Raw genomic sequence first — 19,744 nt, forward strand, 5'->3', positions numbered from 1 at the left:
TGGAACTTCCTAATTTCACGAGCGCCCTTTATGGAGTAAGGTCACACAACACAATTATTGTCACTTTCTTTTTCTAAACTTAGATAACGATAGATACGGTCCCAGGGAAAATTTTACCAAGATTTGCCAAGTTTAATGAAATTGAATAAGATCGATGAAGTTTGAAATAGTGCGAATAGACTTTTAAATGACCTTTTCGGTTTGTTGCCATCCAAAAATGTTGCTACCATGGCAACGTGACGTAACGATTTCTCTCTATAGCTATCTGATATACTGATGTAAACATACCCATACCCCTAGCACAGAAATTATAATATAAACCATGGTTAAATGAAACCACAACGTACGTACATCTTGCTTTTCCCTTTTTTTTTTGAGAATAATGCTTACGAAAGTTGTGATTGTAGTCCGTTATGAATCCCTAATCCAACTCTTGAGTGAGGAGTCATTTCCCTCCTCCCCACCCCTACAAAGTTGCAAGTGGTTTGATAACTGAACACAAAAAATAACATCACCGACAAAGTTTATTTCATTAGATAAGCGAACCTTTCTCCAAACATACTTTAAAAGACAACATTAATTGCCTTAACCCCTGTTAAGATCGTTAAATTTTTAAGCAAGCAAAACTAATACGATTAAGAGACGGCTGGGTTCGCAGGCTATAAGGCCACAAGTTCCTGTTTAGCAAGGAGAGGGTTCCGGGCTTAAACTGATGTATTCCCCCGAGGAAGCAAGTTTGGTTACAACCAGTTGACTGAATTCCCACAACTGATGGTAGCTGTTTATTCTGAAAAGGTAATCATCTGGCTTAGGATTGCAACTGCTCCCGGCGACCTGTACCATCTCGTCGATACGAGGAATGTAAGATCCCACAGCAAATACGTAAATATGGACTCCCAATCCCTTCAATCTGTCTACGTTGTGTTTGAGCAAGTGCGGAGTGACACTTGATAGGCCGTCAGTGATAAGTAAAACATTCTTACGATCGGCAAAACGTCCACCTGGAACAAATAAAGCATGCGATTTATCAGTAGAGAGGCAGTCATGGAAGTATATATCCATCGCGGTGTTAGGTAATTAAACGCTGTAGCTATAATACCCGGAAGCCTAGCTTGTTGACACACGTTTTTCTTTTCTTTCCTTTTTTTTCTCAACAATTTTGCTGGTGCCCTAGCAACCACAACCGCCCTGGCTGCGAAGCCACTCTTGTTTTCTAGATCGCTTAGTAATTCTGTGAACTGAAGATAGAATTATACTTTCAAGACCTCAGTGAAAGGAATTTCAGGAAAATTTCCACAAAGTTTTCTGACTGGCGGGAATTTAGTCACAACGAAACATATACTTGTAAGAGATTCCACAAACAGTTTCATGGCCTCTGCCAATCCTGCTTGAGTATTGGAAAGGCCATTGGGGAACTGTACCATCGACAACTTTTGCTCCGCTGTAGAGTACGGTAAAAACTTGAAGTTCACTCTGGCTGAGGTGGAGAAGGTAACTGCAGCATACTTTTCGTCATACTTGTTTTTGACCGCTACTGCATTCGCACTCTTCATCATATTCTTGATTGCTGCCTTTCCTCTTTGAAATTCGCAGACACCAACTGACCCGGAACCATCCATGACGATCACATTGTCAATAAGTTGAGTACCCACTTGCCTCTTGCCGCGTGTATTCGTCGGGTTTATAAACAAAAAGTTAGTCAGAAATTTATTTGCAGTGACATTGATGGAGGGAACTTTTTGAAACTCTGTAAAAGAAAAACAAGACGAAAAATCAAGAGGACCAAAAAAGCAGTTCGGATAACTTTATAGTGAATTTGAAAAGACTAAAAGGCAATGCGACTGAATTCATGCGATGGAATTTGCATTGGACTCACATACGACTTACTGTTATATAAAAAGGTTCTCGTTGGGACTCGTTACTGACAAAAACTGTATCGTAATTAAGTTGATTTATCAAAAAACGGTTATATATAAGAACCAAGAGGGTTTTCCAAGGATTTTCCCCAGGGTTTTCCGAGGCTGCGATATTGAAAACCGCGAGAAGGCCGTGGTGGGGACGAGACGTCAGCTGAAGCAAGCACGAATGAAAGTCACGACGCACGGCCTGGAAAAAAAATGACTTACTCTCATAGAAAGGATCGTTTGGGTTAACAGGCAAATTGGTCACGGGTGCCTTTGTTGGGTGCCAAGCATGGGCCGAACTCTGCGTGTTGTAAAGAAAAGCAAGGACGCACATCATGGTGGCAAGTCGAACCGTGAATCCTGACATCTTTGACCTTAGCTCCAAGCTTCCAACTTACTGATGAATCTGAAGAAAGCTGTTGAGCATTTAAAGAGAAACGAGACATGTTTGTGTTAACTTCTTTTGCGGCTGATCACTCCTGCGAAAGTGTTTTAGCTTATGAGGAACTGATCTGTTGCAGTGTTTACTTAATTAGAATCCTAGCGCTATTACAAGGGAAGACGTTTAATGAAACAAAAAATCGCAGATTAAAATGCTTAAAACGGCACTATTCGACTGTGGGATCAATGAAAAAAGGTTGCAGTGTTGACGGAGGACGGGGCATTTGCCCTCTTTTTTCGTCCCCACCACGTGGGATTCGGCAGCTCAAGAGTCCCCACCCCCGGGAATTTGCCATCCAAGGCAAAAATGCTAATGCCCGGGGGTCAGCCCGTGGGGCGGAGGCAGGGCTCAGGTGGAATTGACTGATGCATTGCTGCGATAGACAGGAGTATTTAGGCGGAAGAAGGAATAAAAAAGAAAGAATTGCAGGCTTGTTCTCGTCAAGATGGTTTGACCAAATTTTAGCAAGATCGTGATCATACTGATGTATAGAAAAAGATAATCATCGCTATATCAATGGTCCTGACTTACGAGGAAAATTGTTCGTGTTCTCAGTTGTAGCAAGAGTAATATCACTTCCTCGAAATTATCACGTCTTTTCTCACCAACTCCAATTTTTGGGCTATGCCGTGTAGAAACTAATAAATCCGAGGCTTCGTGTTTGCACTGGAGGTGCTCTATGTACGAAATTTCCGATTGCCATGCCGCTACAGTAAAATACACTTTTACCGTGAAGGGATCGAATACTTTTACTGCAGAAACAAATTTAACATCATCGACGATACAATTCGAATTTTCGTTGAGCTAAAAAACGTTATATTGATCCACGGAAATTTCAATAAATGACCCTTCTTGTGCCTGTAATATTTCCTCTTCTGCTAAGGTTATTTCGGGGGTATCAAAACTGTCAGGGGGCGTAAACATCACTAAAAATATCGAAATGTCCATTTAACGGATAAGTGTTTTCCGAGGGATATCAAATTTGGAGACAAGATGCGTCACCCTTAAAAAGCACACTGTAAATATTTATCTTTCTAAATGAAAAGCTCTTGAAATGTTCTAGAACCTTAAAAGCCTATTGATCGAATATTTATGGAACTTTCATTGATTTTCAATATATCTTTAAAATCGGGGAGATTAGTCTTGTGACACCACAACCCGTGAAATCCCTACCCCTTTAATTTAAAGCAAGGCATACCGGCCATGCAAGTATTATTGGACGTTTTACTGCAGTTTCTGATGCTAGTTGCTTCATTAAACAAGCCTACTAGAAAACGCTTAAGATCCTCGGCAATAGTTTCCAACTTGTTTGAAAATTCGTTAATGTATCAATACTTGAGTGAAGCCATTTAACACATCGAAGACCTTTCGCCGTTGTGACGGCAAGTAAGTTACAAAAATGAGTCCTAACTTTGACAAGATTTACTGAAGCAAAATCAAATTAAAACCTTGGTAATAACGTTACACTTATTAGAAAAAACTGTTTGAATGCAGAGGTCGACGCAACGCTTAAATAAAGCTGACTGGCTCTTCTCGCCGGATCTCCAATTAAAGAAATACTGTAGCAAGACGACACTTGATGTGTAAAATGAAACGAAACTGAATGCAAGGCTGGCACTGCGGCAAAGGGCTGATTTTGTTAGCTGAAATATTGGCCCATAATAAATCAGCCCTTTGCCGTAGTGCCTTCTTGCATCCAGTTTTGTTTCATAAAACTTAATGTCTTTAAATTATTTTTTACTACCTCTTATGAGACCTACAGAGTAATCACTCAGGATCCGAGTCCTTTGTTTGTAACATCTTGCTCCTACTTTTATAAATCATTGAGAATAAAAAGAACTTAGAAAGGGGATTTTTGGCATTGTTAATTTAGGTGTTTTCGGACCTACTCAATGGCTTCCAAATTGATGTTTAAGTCCCTTTACTCTCACAGAATGATTCGCTAACAAGAAAGCCAAGAATCTGACATTTTATTACGAAAAGCAGCGCAAATCTCCTAAAGTTGACTTAGATTCATGATCATCTCTGCCTGAACCACTTACCTATTTTCTTGTTTTAATTTCAGATCTCACTTCTTTTCTAACGCCTGACTGCTACACCTGACTGAAAAACACTGCAAATTGTTTGATTAAGTCATTCATCGAGAAACCTATTAGAATGAAGATCTTTCAACTCGTGCCAATATAGCTTTTTCCAAAATGACTATATGTCAGAAATATAGAGTATCAGCCTTGTTTTAAGAGCCGCCCGTTATCTTGAATGTAAACGTCTCTTGTCTTTCAGGTACATGCATGTAATATATCAAGCATGAGACGCAGTGTTTCATCACCAGATCAAACACTGAGAAGATAGCTGATAATGCGACTTGCAGAGGAGTGCATATTTTTGACGAACTTCAAAATGATTTTAGAAGGAGAAATTAACGATTTGAAAGTTGACGAGTGCTATTTAAGTCCAATACGTAATATTACGTGCATTCAAATTTCTGTAATCAGTTTATCTTGCTACCTCAGTAAACAGTATATAATATTCCATTTTCGCATATATATGCTCATGTGATTTGCACATTGTAAGTAATAAATTTATTTTCATTAAATTTATTATTATTCTTAATTCAAAATATAAATGCTCTAGGTCAATGGTCGGTGTTGCTGGCGTAGATAGAGGGAGATTCTTACCAGGTAACGTCTATTAGTAAGAAAACGTTATGTTACCTTCGGGAGTCGAAGTATTAATGTACCTTTTAACTTTTATCTTTGTTTTGCCTTTATCTGCCTTCGTAGGTCTCGAAGGTCTGGTTTGAGTGTTTTCACATGACGTCTCGACCGCCATAATGGTTTCTCAAAACGATAGGCTGATTTAGCAACAAAACGCGAACGTCATTTGACGACGCGGGAAAGCGCGCGAAAACGACTTAACTCGACTTCAGGCGCCCAATTTGTCGCTCTGCCATTGGTCAAGCCAGTTGTTTGATTTGCGCGCGCCGTCGTTAACTGACGTTCCCGTTCTGTTGCTAAATCAGCCTAATGAAACGGAGGCCATGTTGGTGTTCGAGACTAGTGCTGTGGGAGTTGGGGAATTGAACCCTGTTCTATAATACTTTTTCCAGAAAACTTTCTTTTGTTCCACTGAAATAGCTGCTGGCCAGGAGTGAAAATGCTCTATAATAATACCAAAGGAATAATGCTAAATATCAACTAACTAAATTTGCGACCATTTTGGAATAAGATGCTTAGTGCTAACCCGGGGGGGGGGGGGTACTCCTGGGAATTCGCTTAGTGGGGTGAGCTACCTGGTTCTCCAAATCCTGACCCTGAAAACATGTCATTTTCCACACCCGTTTTCAGACCAGACCCCTAAAATCCATACCCGTTTTCAGACCTTGCCTTTAGGCAGTAATGATGTCTTAATTACTTAGATTAGAGCGAAAACAAGAAATTTCTTCAAATGCCTTTCGAATGGAAATGTCTCTATTTCTTTCTTATTCATTTGCAATTGAAAGGATAAATACGTTCATCCCGTAGTTCTCTCCAAAACCATAACCGATAATTCCAGACAAAATTATGGCAGAGTGTATACCCGTTTTCAGACCAAAAAGGCCCAAAAACCATACCCTTTTGGGCGGTACATACCTATATGGCCAAGAGCCATGGCTCTTGATATGGCTTATAATCCCCCCACCCCCTCGGGAGTGTTAGTATAGCTTAGTATAGCATAGACTGATCCATATTCTTTTTACCACATAGCACATGCACGCTGAACATTCTTGTCACGAATTGATGGAAAACCTCAGCCAATAAGCGGCTTTTTATCTGGAGGTATTTTTCATTGTTTTAAAGCTTTAAAACAATAAAAAAATTTCACCAGATCAAATGCAGTGGCTATTCGTCATTTACACATCTCCAATAATACCCCAGTGGTTATACACCAGTTGTTTGTCCCGTTTCTCTTGGGACGGTTGTGACACCCAAGAGAATTGAAAAACAAAGGTTATGCAAAACTTTGGGGACAAACAATGTGTATTAGACTATAGGAGATATGCAAATGGTGAATACGAATACATACGCCTATGTTGCAAATGAACAAATCCACCACAAGCATTCTTGACAACCAACTGTTTGACGAGTTTTCGACGCGGTCTTTATAAGAAGGGCGGACTAGATACCAGCCGTACACTCCAGCCAGGTCTTCGATGTCGCTGCTTAGTTAGCGCAATTCAAGTTTCATAGGATTTCTACACTACATCTGCATTTAGACGGTAAGAAGGTGTTATTAATTTATAGGTTTTACTCTAGCTCTTGCCCCCAAAAATGCCGACTTAAAACTAAAGTAGTAACTGACTTGTTGGGGTCCGTCGATAAAAATCCCGAAATGTGACCATTGAAATGAAGTGAGCAGTACTTTTTGAGGCTTATAATGTTTGCTATGTTGTGCAAGTCGTAAAACGTGCATGTGGTTCAGTAACTTTCGAGGGCTGGAGAAAAGTTTAAGTTGCGGCCATTCACCTAAGCAGACCGGTGCAGCTCTGTTTGCTTTCGGTTTTTATGATTGTGGCTCCTAAGAGCGATTCAAACGCAAGGACGGTAAGCTCTATAGCGCAATTTTTTTTTCATCCAGGGTACTAATTAGGTTTTTGCAATTTTTACACAATTTTAATCAGTAGCCTGAATTTACAATACATTTCACAAACTATTGAGAAACGATTTCCGAAATTCTGGTCATTTCATTACGTAGTTTTTCACTATCAACGAAGTTGCAAAGCTGTGAATTTCACGTGCAAGGATGTTGGAAAGTTGCGAAGTTCGTGCCATTCAGTGTAGGTGGTTTGATAATTTAGTATTTTCAATATCTACAAGTGGTTATTTGTAAGATAAACAATAAAGTTACAAGCATGCAAACCACGCACGTCGACAAGCAGCTTCGTAATGTGTCCAAGTTCCACTATGCGCATTAGATCCTAATTGCAACTTTGAGGCCAAGCAAAAAGTCGCGTGCTTAGGTTTCTGCCGGTTTCACTGTTTTCAGCGAACATGTTAATCTTTGATTCGACGTTGTATGCTTTTACTTTATAGGTGTCCGAGTCATTTTGGACGACGCTGATGTTGCGTACATTAGTTATAGCCGGAATTAATTTTAATTTCACGAACTCTTCGCTTAACGTTTTCTTCCTTCCTTCCCTTGATACAACGCGAACTCGCTTAAACCTTCCCATCAATTATAGCGCAAACAAGAGAAGCGGCTGGGTACAAGTCTGAAACAACTATGTATTTGGCCATTCGAACTTTCCGAACATTATGAGCCCCTGAATCACAGTAAAAACCAGTGGTTAAAACTATTGCGAAACAGCCTGAATGTAAGTCGCACGAAGCCTTGACGTGCGAGATTTCTGGACATGGAATCTAATATCTCACATATGAGTATAAAAGGCCTTTTTTGTTACATTTTTGTTCATTCTTCTTTTTTTTTTTGAGAAAAATGTTGTTTGGATACCTCGAGGGAGTAGCCTTATCTCAGTTGACCGTCAAGTTAGAAAGTCGAATAAGCTATATGTTGATGTTTTCGCGATTTAGCCTCGGAACTTAAAAAGCACTAATTTTGATACGTAAAATAGAACTTTCAACGTGCATCACACAAAGTTTTCACACATTTCTATGCCGACAATGCACGGCAACTACGAGAAAATACCAGGTTTTATAGAGGACATGTGAGGGAAGTAATTCTGATTGACGACTGTTTCAGCAGAAGGTCGGAAGTAATCAAAACAGTGTAGTAATCATAAAATGTCTAAGGCAGGCCCTCTTTTCCTTAATTTCGCCTTAACGAGAATAGAGCCTGATCTCATTTAACAGCGAGGGGGAATTCCCGTTGTACATGTTAGAGTTTAATTTTGTACCTGGTTCAAATTTTAACTGAGGCTATGTTACTGTTCACACTATACCGAATATCTTTTTGTGCCGGTACACAACTGGAACAAGTCGCTCACACACATCGAACATTAGCCTGTTCCAAACGTTCAGATAGTAGAGCGCGGCGGTAAGTGGGGAGCGAGTTAAGTTGTACACCAGGAAAACGGGGGGATGGAACGGGGGGGGAGGGGGGTGAGAGCGAGAGTCTAGTCTGCCCTCGTTTTTTTTTTCTTCGTGAATTTTTCCCCCCCGCTCTACTATCTGAACGTTTGGAACAGGCTAATCGAACATCGACAACATCGTGCCGAAGCGATCGATCGAGAGAGTTTGGATAAATAATCCCAATCCCAATCATGAATATTCATATTTCTTCTTATCCACTTCCGTCACGGTCTGAATACCTGTTCACACTACACCAAAGTGTGGTACAGAACCTATCCGATATGTGACACTCCACTTTGGAGATTGGCACGACGCAGCTTCGCTCCGTTACAAAAATGGCGACAATGCAAAATCACTGTTATTCTCAGAATCCCTGTTTGGTATGATTTTCGCGCCGGTGAAATAGAGAGGAGAAGTCAGTGACATCACGTTACCATGGTAGCACTATTTCTGGATGACAACAAAACCAACGACGATGGCGACGGAGAGGAGAACGGTAAAAAGAAAATGTTTATAATAACAAACGACAACTTTGCACGTGCATCACGCTATTTTCTACATTTCCTTGCCGTCGTTACACCACTACGACATGGAACTTCCTAATTTCACGAGCGCCCTTTATGGAGTAGGTCACACAACACAATTATTGTCACTTTCTTTTTCTAAATTCAGATAACAATAGATACGGTCCCAGGGAAAATTTTACCAAGATTTGCCAAATTAAATGAAATTGAATAAGATCGGTGAAGTTTGAAATAGTGCGAATAGACTTTTAAGTGACCTTTTCGGTTTGTTGCCATCCAAAAATTTTGCTACCATGGCAACATGACGTAACGATTTCTCTCTATAGCTATCTGATATACTGATTTATAAAATAACTGAGATAGTACGCGTGATCTGATTGGTTAAAAACCTATGGTTTATTATACCGGTAAACCCATAGAAAAAGGCATCCGGACTACGAGCCATAAACAAAACCGGCTATTGATCTGCAAACAACGATTTTAGAAAGGCTAAAAAATAGAACAAGTTACTTACTCAGCCCTTCTTAATATTAAAAGCGTTGGTTTCCACATTTTATTACTGAGCACAATTCGCTACTGCCATAGCTTTAGAAGTTATAAAGTACAAAGCTGGAAAACAGTTTACATTTCACGACGATGCCAAATCGCAGAGAAAGACAACAACTGTGTGAATTTCTGGTGTAGAAAGTCTCTAGGAAAACTTAACCATGTGCCAACAAGCAACAAAACGGATAGTTTTAGCATTCTTGATTTATTTTATCTAAAACTTAAATTTCTTAATGAAAGAAATTGTTCCAAAAAGAGATCTCTGATCAAGATATGGTACAAAATCGGCCGCTGTAAGTTGTAAACAACCTGCCAACGATGATGAAAAATGTCAGAGTTTCGGACTGGTTTTTTTCAACATTTGCACAAATTATTCGGTGATATCGATGCCATAATTAACCTACCTCAAACCACCTCACTTCACGAATCGACAAATATTAACGCCAATATGTGGCTACGGCAAAGAAACCTTTCTCCACCACTGACATATTTCCATCGGTCGCTGTACGGGCATATAAAGTTGCATGCGACAACTTCGCAAATGCAGCCACGTCGTTACCGCAGCATTTCTTGATCATAATAAAGTCCAGAAAACAGATCTTAAACCACTGCGGCTTGTTAAAAGTGAATGAAGTCCTCTATTACAATAGCTGCCAGTTCCGTCTGTAACAACGAAATTCTTACGGATCGACTGAACAAAATACAGCTGCGTACAGTCTGATGTTCAATTAATTTCTACTTCTGTAGTAAACAAACCATGAACGTATTCTTTCATTTAACGTTCGCATGAATATGTGTTGACTTTTCCTGTAAAACAGCTTTCATAAGTTATCATGTAATGAGTGCAAAAACTCGTGTTTTGAAGTGCTGCTGTTTGTTGTTTGACTGAACTGAGTTTTGAGAAAGTTCAACGCTATTAAATCGTGAGTCATGATTGGCTTATGATGACTTTAGAGAGAAGACGTGACTTGATCACGGTACTAGAACCATATTTTTTACCTAAAATACTCCATTCTACTAAAAGTTATTTTATAAAAGCAATAGACCACACTTTCTATGGGTTTACCGGCGTGATAACCCACTTGGGATGTTGGGAGAACACTCGAAAAGCTTGTAAATCACTCGCCTTCGGCTCGTGATTTACAAGCTTTTCTCGTGTTCTCCCAACATCCCAAGTGGGTTATCACGCCGGTAAACCCATAGAAAGTGTGGTCTATTGCTTAAGTAAACACACCCATACCCCAAGCACAGAAATTATAATATAAACCATGGCTAAATGAAACTACAACGTACATACATCTTGCTTTTCCCTTTTTTAATTTGAGAATAATGCTGACGAAAGTTGTGATTGCCGTCCATTATGAATCCCCAATCTCTCCCCTCTTGACTGAAGGGTCATTTCACCATGGATAATAGAAAGACTGGATAGGAAACTGGCTGACGCGATCGTTTCCAACATAGTGGAAAAATGTGACGTCACATTATCGAGAGCCATTCAACCTCATTCGACGTTTTGCGCGTCTTATGTTTCCTCGTCTATTTCACTATCTCTGTCTTCGACTATACCTATTGGCCATGTTTTGAAGTAAAGGATGAAGAGGACTTGCTCTTGGAGAAGACAGTTAGAAAGTACAGAACCGGTAGAGGCAAAAGACAGAGTAAATGATTATGAAACTTGTAAGAGCGACGAATGACTCCAGCGCCCGATAATTTTATGCACCAAACAGGAAGCCTAACTACATAAAAAGTATGCAAAAACTTACATGTATACAGCTACAAAACACCTATAAAAAAGGCACAGCCTAATTTTCTTCAAACCACAAGAAAACCGAAAATAATTTTGACCCTTTTCATCAGGGTTTTCACGATTTCTTTTCTGCTTTTATCGACAAGCTCAGCGAGTGTCAAATTTTATAAGTTAACAACCCTTGACAAAATGATTTATAAGCGGTAAAAGTACCCAGCTCAAAGAAGCGTTTAATTTTCCCTTCAATTTTATTTACGGACAACCAGTGACAAGAAGTCGTATTTGAGAAATATATAGAAGCGGGGAAAAGCTCACAGCAGAGAAAGGAAATTTGCTTTCGGACCACCGTGGAAACGCCGTTTCTAAACTTTTTCAAATCAATTTTCATTGTGAAGCAAGTTGTTTTGTTAGAATCAGGTATAAATGTACAGTGACCCAAGGTACTTTTCAGTCAGGTCTTTGAAAAAGCGAACTGTAACGCTTTTAAAAATGTTCTGTGAATCGGTTAATTGTTAATTACTAGAATACAACTCGGAAGCAAACTCTCCTGGTAAATAGTAGAACCTTCACTCCTTTTTTATTAGGAAACACTTGTCTTCCATAAGGCTTATTAAAACCTAGAAATGTATTATCTTTGAAATACTGACCTTTTTTATGATGAAAAAAAGTTTAAGTTTTTGTGTAGTGTTAATGATGGATAGGGAATACTGTAAATCACCTCTGAAATAAACATAAACACTGTTCCCAAAGAAAAATAGAAGCTGCTTATATATATGAAAAAAAAACCCCAGTAACATCAGGGGTTATGGGGTTTTTGTTTAGTCTGAGGTAAGTGGATGAGGGATTGAAAAAATATGACTGTCTGGTCACATTATCATGTTGTTGAAAACAAAATGCACACCCCAAACAAGTACAGGTATATGTTTTATTAATTTGATTTAGAATATACCTTGGTAAGGTTTATCATCTACAGGTACATTGTTGCTTTGGATCTCTAGAAAAACGAATACAATAATAGTGCTAATCAAGTCCACCTTTGGTTTGAAAAACAATGTGATTCAGATATAGACCGTTTCAGGGAAGAACACTAACCAACTTAAACACATGACTCTGCAGCTAATACAAGCATTGACCCTCAAACACAGTTAATTTGTCCCACTCACAAAGAAGTAATAAATACACTTCAGAAGTGATAAATAAAGTTTCTTATCATAAATGATTTAGATGCCACCTTCTGGCTCTCATGCATGACAAAAGCAACTTTGTTGCTGTTTAATACAGAAAGATTGATTGATTTGTGCCCTTTCAGAAGAGAACTTGACCACAATTTTACTGTCTTCATTGACTATGTGTGTTTGGCAAATCCTACAAGAAAGAAAAACAAAAGGAAATCTAAAACACTGTTTAAAAAATAACAACAACACTTAGGAGCCTAAACGGAGGACAAAAATGTCAGTAGGTGTTTTCCCATTGATGCAACAATTATTTATAGTTTATGTAAGGGAAAAGTACAAATTTTTATCGAGTCTCTTCAGTGTCTTCGAAAACAAGTTGCGAGGAGCGACGTGAGGCGATTGTATTCACTGGATATGTAATATAGTGGTTTTATTTCAACATTAAAAGATGAGCGAAATTAACATACTGCTTTACGAACAATATAGCAGGATTAATCTAGGATATTACTTGAGCGAAACAGTTCCCAACACAAACTTGTCGGTCGATTGGAACTTTACACACCGTGTGTGTACACTTACACGGCGCCAGCTCCGAACGTAGTTAGTTTCAGCCATTTTCAAATGAAATTTATGGCTGAAAAATAACAGCATTCAGACTGTAACTATGCCAATGTCACAATTCCATCTTTAAAACATCTGTCAATCGTAGTTAAGAATAGAAACAAGAAGAAACCTTCATAACAAAGGCGTCCCAAAACAGTCGCCAAGTGTACTAAAATGGCTCTGGTGAAGTCAATTCTTGGGACGCAATTTTCTCAAAGACAAGGACAAATAAGACAAAATAACAACAAGAAGTGCTTACCTTGAAGGTTCAAGTGTGGCTTTGAAGGATCGCCATCGCCGTAAGACAACAAACGAAGGAAAAAACACCCACTAAAAATTAAAGTACCACTAAAAAATCCGAAAAAGAACAACATGCAGGCAAAGAAACCCTACATTTCGACTGGTTTGCGCCACATTTTCGCCATCGTTTCATCACAAATCTCCACTATGATGGAACCATGCAACGCCATCTTGGAGCACGAACCAACCAATCGGCGATAAGAAATCAGCCCACGTGACATAAGTTTCCCATCCAGTCTTTCTATTATCCATGATTTCACGGCTCCTCCCCACCCTTACAAAGTTGCAAAGTGGTTAGATAAAGAACACAAAAAATAACATCATTGACAAGATTTATTTCGTTAGATAAGCGAACCTTTCTCCTTACATACTTTAAAAGACAACATTGATTGCCTTAACCCCTGTTATAATTAAGATCGTTAAATTTTAAAGCAAGGAAAACTAATACGATTAAGAGACGGCTGGGTTCGCAGGCTATTATAAGGCCACGAGTTCCTGTTTAGCAAGGAGAGGGTTCCGGGCTTAAACTGATGTATTTCCCCGAGGAAGCAAGTTTGGTTACAACCAGTTGACTGAATTCCCACAACTGATGGTAGCTGGTTATTCTGAAAAGGTAATCATCTGGCTTAGTATTGCAACTGCTCCCGGCGACCTGTACCATCTCGCCGATACGAAGAAAGTAAGATCCCACAGCAAATACGTAAATATGGACTCCCAATTCCTTCAATCTGTCGACGTTGTGTTTGGTCAAGTGCGGAGTGACACCTGATGGGCCGTCAGTGATAAGTAAAACATTCTTACGATTGGCAAAACGTCCACCTGGAACAAATAAAGCATGCGATTTATCAGTAGAGAGGCAGTCATGGAAGTATATCCTTCGCGGTGTTAGGTAATTAAACGCTGTAGCTATAATACCCGGACGCCTAGCCTGTTGACACACGTTTTTCTTTTCTTTCCTTTTTTTCTCAAAAATTTGGCTGGTGCCCTAGGAACCACAACCGGCATAGCTGCGAAGCCACTCTTGTTTTCTAGATCGCTTAGTAATTCTGTGAACTGAAGATAGAATTATACTTTCAAGACCTCAGTGAAAGGAATTTTGGGAAAATTTCCACATAGTTTTCTGACTGGCGGGAATTTAGTCACAGCGAAACTACCTGTAAGAGATTCCACAAACAGTTTCATGGCCTCTGCCAATCCTGCTTGAGTATTGGAAAGGCCATCGGGGAACTGTATCATCGACAACCTTTGCTCCGCTGTAGAGTAGGATAAAAACTTGAAGTTCACTCTGGCTGAGCTGGAGAAGGTAACTGCAGCATACTTTTCGTCATACTTGTTTTTGATCGCTACTGCATTTGCAGTCTTCATCATATTCTTGATTGCTGCCTTTCCTCTTTGAAATTCGCAGACACCAACTGACCCGGAACCATCCATGACGATCACATTATCAATAAGAAGGGTCCCCGCTTGGCTCTTGCCGCGTGTATTCGTCGGGTTTGTAAACAAAAAGTTAGTCAGAAATTTATTTGCAGTGACTTCGATGGAGGGAACTTTTTGAAACTCTGTAAAAGAAAAACAAGACTAAAAATCAAGAGGACCAAGAAACAGTTCCGGATAACTTTACAGTGAATTTGAAACAACGAAAAGGCAACGCGACTGAATTAATTCGATGGAATTTGCATTGGACTCACACACGACTTACTGTTATATAAAAAAGTTCCCGTTGGGACTCACTACTGACAAAAACAGTATCGTAATTAAGTTGATTTATCAATAAATGGTTTGATATAAGAACCAAGAGGGTTTTCCAAGGCCGCGATATTGAAAACCGCGAGAAGGCCGTGGTGGGGACGAGACGTCAGCTGAAGCTAGCACGAATGAAAGTCACGACGCACGGCCTGGAAAAAAATGACTTACTCTCATAGAAAGGATCGTTTGGGTCAACAGGCAAATTGGTCACGGCTGCCTTTGTTGGGTGCCAAGCATGGGCTGAACTCTGCATGTTGTAAAGAAAAACAAGGACGCACACCATGGTGGCAAGTCGAACCGTAAATTCTGACATCTTCAGTGACCTTAGCTCCACGCTTCCAGCTTACTGATGAATCTGAAGAAAGCTGTTGAGCTTTTAAAGAGAAACGAGACATGTTTGTGTTAGGTGATTACTTCTTTTGCAGCTGATCACTCCTGCGAACGTGTTTTAGCTTATGAGGAACTGACCTGCTACAGTGTTTAGGGCGTTCGCGAAGCATCTTTAATTACTGCTACATCCCAGTGTTCTTATCATTCTCATTTTTTTTTCAACTTTTTTGTTTTGCATTAAATCCACTGCTGTTGGCTGGACAGTTTGATACAGCAATTTACGTTTCGCAGTGCATAAGAAGGAATAAGAAAAACAGAATGGCAGGCTTATTCTCGTCAAGATGGCTTGACCAAGTTTTAGCATGATCTTGCTCCTACTTTTATAAATCATTGAGAATATAAAGAACTTAGAAAGGCCATTTTTGGCATTATTAATTTAGGTGTTTTTTGACCGACTCAGTTGCTTCAAAATTGATATTAAAGTCGCGTTACTCTCACAGAATGATTCGCTAACAACAACGCCAAGAATCTGAAATGTTATTGCGAAAAGCAGCGCAAATCTCCTAAAGTTAACCTAGATTCATGATCATCTCTGCCTGAACCACTTACCTGTTTTCTTGTTTTAATTTCAGATCTCACTTCCTTTTTTAACGCCTGATGAAGAAGAGGCCTCTAACAGCTGCCTGCTACACCTGACTGAAAAACACTGCAAGTTGTTTGATTAAGTAATTCATCCAGAAACCTATTATAATGAAGATCTTTCATCTCTTGTGCCAATATAGCTTTTTCCAAAATGACAATATGTCAGAAATATAGAGTATGAGTTTTGTTTTGAGAACCGGTTATCTAGAATGTTAACACCTCTTGTCTTTCAGGTACATGCATGTAATATATCAAGCATGAGACGCAGTCTTTTACAAGAAGTAGTATGGAAAACCACTCAAGCGTGACTGGGTGGCAAGAGTTGTTTTTCTCATACAAATCCTTCTAATTTTCGGCGGCCGTTACAATCGCTACTTCTGAGATATAGGGCTGAAAATATATAGGTTACCTAATGTTAATATGCTCTTTCAGCTCATGCAAACACAAATTTTCAAAAGCGAACTGTTTTCGTGTTTACCGAAAGATGATCACGTGATCAACTAATACAAAAGGCCTATTTCTTCGTCTTCGCGCCGTTCGGAATTGCGAAAAAGTGGGATCAAGTTCCTTGCTAGCAGAGCTTTATTTCCGGCATGCTTTTTACCTTGTACGAGTCGTTCGCGTGGCAAACACTCACGTCGCTTGGCTTGTTTACGTTCGCACGTATTGCGTGCCTATTGCAACTTTGAATCGAAACAAACGATCTCGAGTACTCTGTTTGGGCGACGCCCAAATAATGAGTTTCCTAGTTTAATTACTAAAAAGGTTGAAATGTCCATTTAAACGATAAGTGTTTTCCGAGGGACATTAACTTTGGCAGCCAAGATGTCTTACTCTCAAAACGTACGCTGTTAATATTTATCTTTCTAAATGAAAAGATTATTAGCAAATTGGTTATTTATAATATTTCATTTTTAAACGTTAACACGTGGAATGTTCTAGAACCTTGGCTATTGATCGGATATTTATCGAACTTTCATTGAATTTCAATATGTCTTTAAAATCGGGGAGATTAGTCCTGTGACATTACCCCCTCGTTTACTTTGAATCTCTTGATTCAAACAGAAAAAAGAAAGCATATATGTATCGAAGGCGTGTCGAAATAATCATTTGGTTGATCTACCTGAAGAGCTTATCAATATAAATCACTATAATTGGGTCGTGCGGCAAACCACGGCCTAGTGCCTCTCGCAACGCACACAGAATAAACTGCTACTGCAAAAATTACCGGCAGAAAGAAAATAGACCTATTTATTTTTCCAAGCGACTTCAATGGAACGCTTATTCTTTGTGCAAATTGAAGACAAGAAACGACAAATTCAATCTGAAAAAGAAACTAGGTATTTAGAATAGACAGCAACAGTTGAAGCCGCAACTAAATCTTTAGGAATAACAGTTTTTATCCGACTGTGGAAACCACAAGCGAACTCCATTTAACAAAATTAAAGTCAGACTTATGCATCAGTCAATTCCACCTGCGCCCAGCCCTTCCCCCGCAGCCCACTGCGGGGCATTTGCCCGCCATGTCAGTCCCGGGGGTGGGGCATTTGCAAATTTTGCACTGCTCGGGGGCCGGGCATTTGCCAACCCCGGGGCCATTCCCAAGCTTTTGAGATGCACGCGGTTTCCTATCAGAATACAACTACACAGTAGGTTTTACTGGAAAAAAAGCAGACTGGCTCATCTGTCAAGGACAGGAATAAATTGAAGAGGGTTCTAAAGGCATGTTCTCGATTTTATGCATGCATTTCTTCCTTGTTTATCAAGCCAGAATTACATAGCGAAAATAGGAGCTATCGATGTGAATCAACGTTTTTTGGTTAATGAATCAAATTTCTGTTGATATTATTTAAAGAACATCCTTTCATATTTATAAAACTATTATTAACATATAACTTAACAGCGCTCTATTAATTTTAGTGTCAATAATTTTATATCAATACTAAAACCATAAACTGGTCCATGTCGTCGCGGCGTGAAGTCTTAATTAGAATCCTAGCGCTATTACAAGGGAAGACGTTTATTGAAACAAAAAATAGCAGATTAAAATGCTTAAAACGGCACTATTCGACTGTGGGATCAATGAAAAAAGGTTGCAGTGTTGACGGAGGACGGGGCATTTGCCCTCTTTTTTCGTCCCCAACCCGTGGGCTTCGGCAGCTCAAGAGTCCCCTCCCCCGGGAATTTGCCATCCAAGGTAAAAATGCTAATGCCCGGGGGTCAGCCCGGGGGGGGGGGGGGGCTGGGCTCAGGTGGAATTGACTGATGCATTACTGCGATAGACAGGACTGTTTAGGTGGAAGAAGGAATAAAAAAGACAGAATTGCAGGCTTGTTCTCGTCAAGATGGTTTGACCAAATTTTAGCAAGATCGTGATCATACTGATGTATAGAAAAAGATAAGCATCGCTATATCAATGGTCCTGACTTACGAGGAAAATTGTTCGTGTTCTCAGTTGTAGCAAGAGTAATATCACTTCCTCGAAATTATCACGTCTTTTCTCACTAACTCCAATTTATGGGCTGTGCCGTGTAGAAACTAATAAATCCGAGGCTTCGTGTTTGCACTGGAGGTACTCTATGTACGAAATTTCCGACTGCGATGCCGCTACAGTAAAATACACTTTTACCGTGAAGGGATCGAATACTTGTACTGCAGAAACAAATTAAACATCATCGACGATACAATTCGAATTTTCGTTGAGCTAAAAAACGCTATATTGATCCACGGAAATTTCAATAAATGACCCTTCTTGTGCTTGTAATATTTCCTCTTCTGCTAAGGTTATTTCGGGGGTATCAAAACTGTCAGGGGGCGTAAACATATCACGTTTGGATACAAGATGTGTCACCATTAAAAAGCACACTGTAAATATTTATCTTTCTAAATGAAAAGCTCTTTAAATGTTCTAGAACCTTAAAAGCCTATTGATCGAATACTTGTGGAACTTTCATTGACTTTCAATATATCTTTAAAATCGGGGAGATTAGTCTTGTGACACCACAACCCGTGAAATCCCTACCCCTTTAATTTAAAGCAAGGTATACCGGCCATGCAGTATTATTGGAAGTTTTACTGCAGTTTCTGATGCTAGTTGCTTTATTGAACGAGCCTACTAGAAAAAGCTTAAGATCCTCGGCAATAGTTTCCAACTTATTTGAAAATTCGTTAATGTACCAATACTTGAGTGAAGCCATTTAACACATCGAAGACCTTCCGCCGTTGTGACGGCAAGTAAGTCAGAAAAATGAATCCTAACTTTCACAAGATTTACCGAAGCAAAATCAAATTAAAAACATGGTAATAACATGACACTTATTAGAAAAAACTGTTTGAATGCAGAGGTCCACGCAACGCGTAAATAAAACTGACTGGCTCTTCTTGCCGCATCTCCAATTAAAGAAATACTGTGGCAAGACGTCACTTGATGTGTAAAACGAAACGAAACTGAATGCAAGGCTGGCACTGCGGCAATTAGGGCTGATTTTGTTAGTTGAAATATTGGCCCATAATAAATCAGCCCTTTGCCGTAGTGCTTTCTTGCATCCAGTTTTGTTTCATAAAACTTATTGTCTTTAAATTATTTTTTACTACCTCTTATGAGACCTACAGAGTATTCACTCAGGATCCGAGTCCTTTGTTTGTAACATCTTGCTCCTACTTTTATAAATCAATGAGAATAAAAAGAACTTAGAAAGGGGATTTTTGACATTGTTA

At 39.4% G+C, this 19,744-nt stretch overlaps 3 protein-coding genes across 3 annotated transcripts in view; all 3 read right to left on the reverse strand.

Moving 5' to 3' along the window:
- LOC140922114 (collagen alpha-1(VI) chain-like) overlaps positions 1 to 19,744 on the reverse strand; it is a 34,017-nt gene that overhangs the window by 14,073 nt on the left and 200 nt on the right. Inside the window, exons 2-3 of the mRNA XM_073372136.1 lie at positions 15,995 to 16,081; positions 2,279 to 2,320 (exon numbers count right to left, since the gene is read on the reverse strand). The gene's annotated coding sequence lies outside the window, so the exon portion shown is untranslated. The remainder of the gene's footprint in view (positions 1 to 2,278; positions 2,321 to 15,994; positions 16,082 to 19,744) is intronic.
- On the reverse strand, positions 507 to 1,748 carry LOC140922116 (collagen alpha-1(VI) chain-like). The gene is made up of 2 exons (XM_073372138.1): positions 1,343 to 1,748; positions 507 to 1,001 (listed from the first exon to the last, which is right to left on the reverse strand). The coding sequence occupies exons 1-2, from the start codon at positions 1,617 to 1,619 to the stop codon at positions 682 to 684; spliced, it is 597 nt and encodes a 198-aa protein (XP_073228239.1). The 5' UTR covers positions 1,620 to 1,748; the 3' UTR covers positions 507 to 681.
- Positions 13,792 to 14,837, reverse strand: LOC140922115 (collagen alpha-1(VI) chain-like). Its single transcript, XM_073372137.1, has 2 exons — positions 14,464 to 14,837; positions 13,792 to 14,128 (listed from the first exon to the last, which is right to left on the reverse strand). Exons 1-2 carry the CDS (start codon positions 14,738 to 14,740, stop codon positions 13,809 to 13,811), a joined length of 597 nt encoding a protein of 198 aa, XP_073228238.1. The 5' UTR covers positions 14,741 to 14,837; the 3' UTR covers positions 13,792 to 13,808.

Source organism: Porites lutea, chromosome 12, assembly GCF_958299795.1.
Source record: "Porites lutea chromosome 12, jaPorLute2.1, whole genome shotgun sequence".
NCBI classification, from domain to species: Eukaryota; Metazoa; Cnidaria; class Anthozoa; order Scleractinia; family Poritidae; genus Porites; species Porites lutea.

Excerpts from the sequence above, each read along its gene's own strand:
- LOC140922116 (XM_073372138.1), bottom strand. The coding sequence starts at position 1,619 with ATGGATGGTTCCGGGTCAGTTGGTGTCTGCGAATTTCAAAGAGGAAAG. Across the intron at positions 1,002-1,342 it reads GTTTGTGGAATCTCTTACAA|GTGGACGTTTTGCCGATCGT; the intron begins GTATATGTTTCG and ends TATTTGTTCCAG.
- LOC140922115 (XM_073372137.1), bottom strand. The coding sequence starts at position 14,740 with ATGGATGGTTCCGGGTCAGTTGGTGTCTGCGAATTTCAAAGAGGAAAG. Across the intron at positions 14,129-14,463 it reads GTTTGTGGAATCTCTTACAG|GTGGACGTTTTGCCAATCGT; the intron begins GTAGTTTCGCTG and ends TATTTGTTCCAG.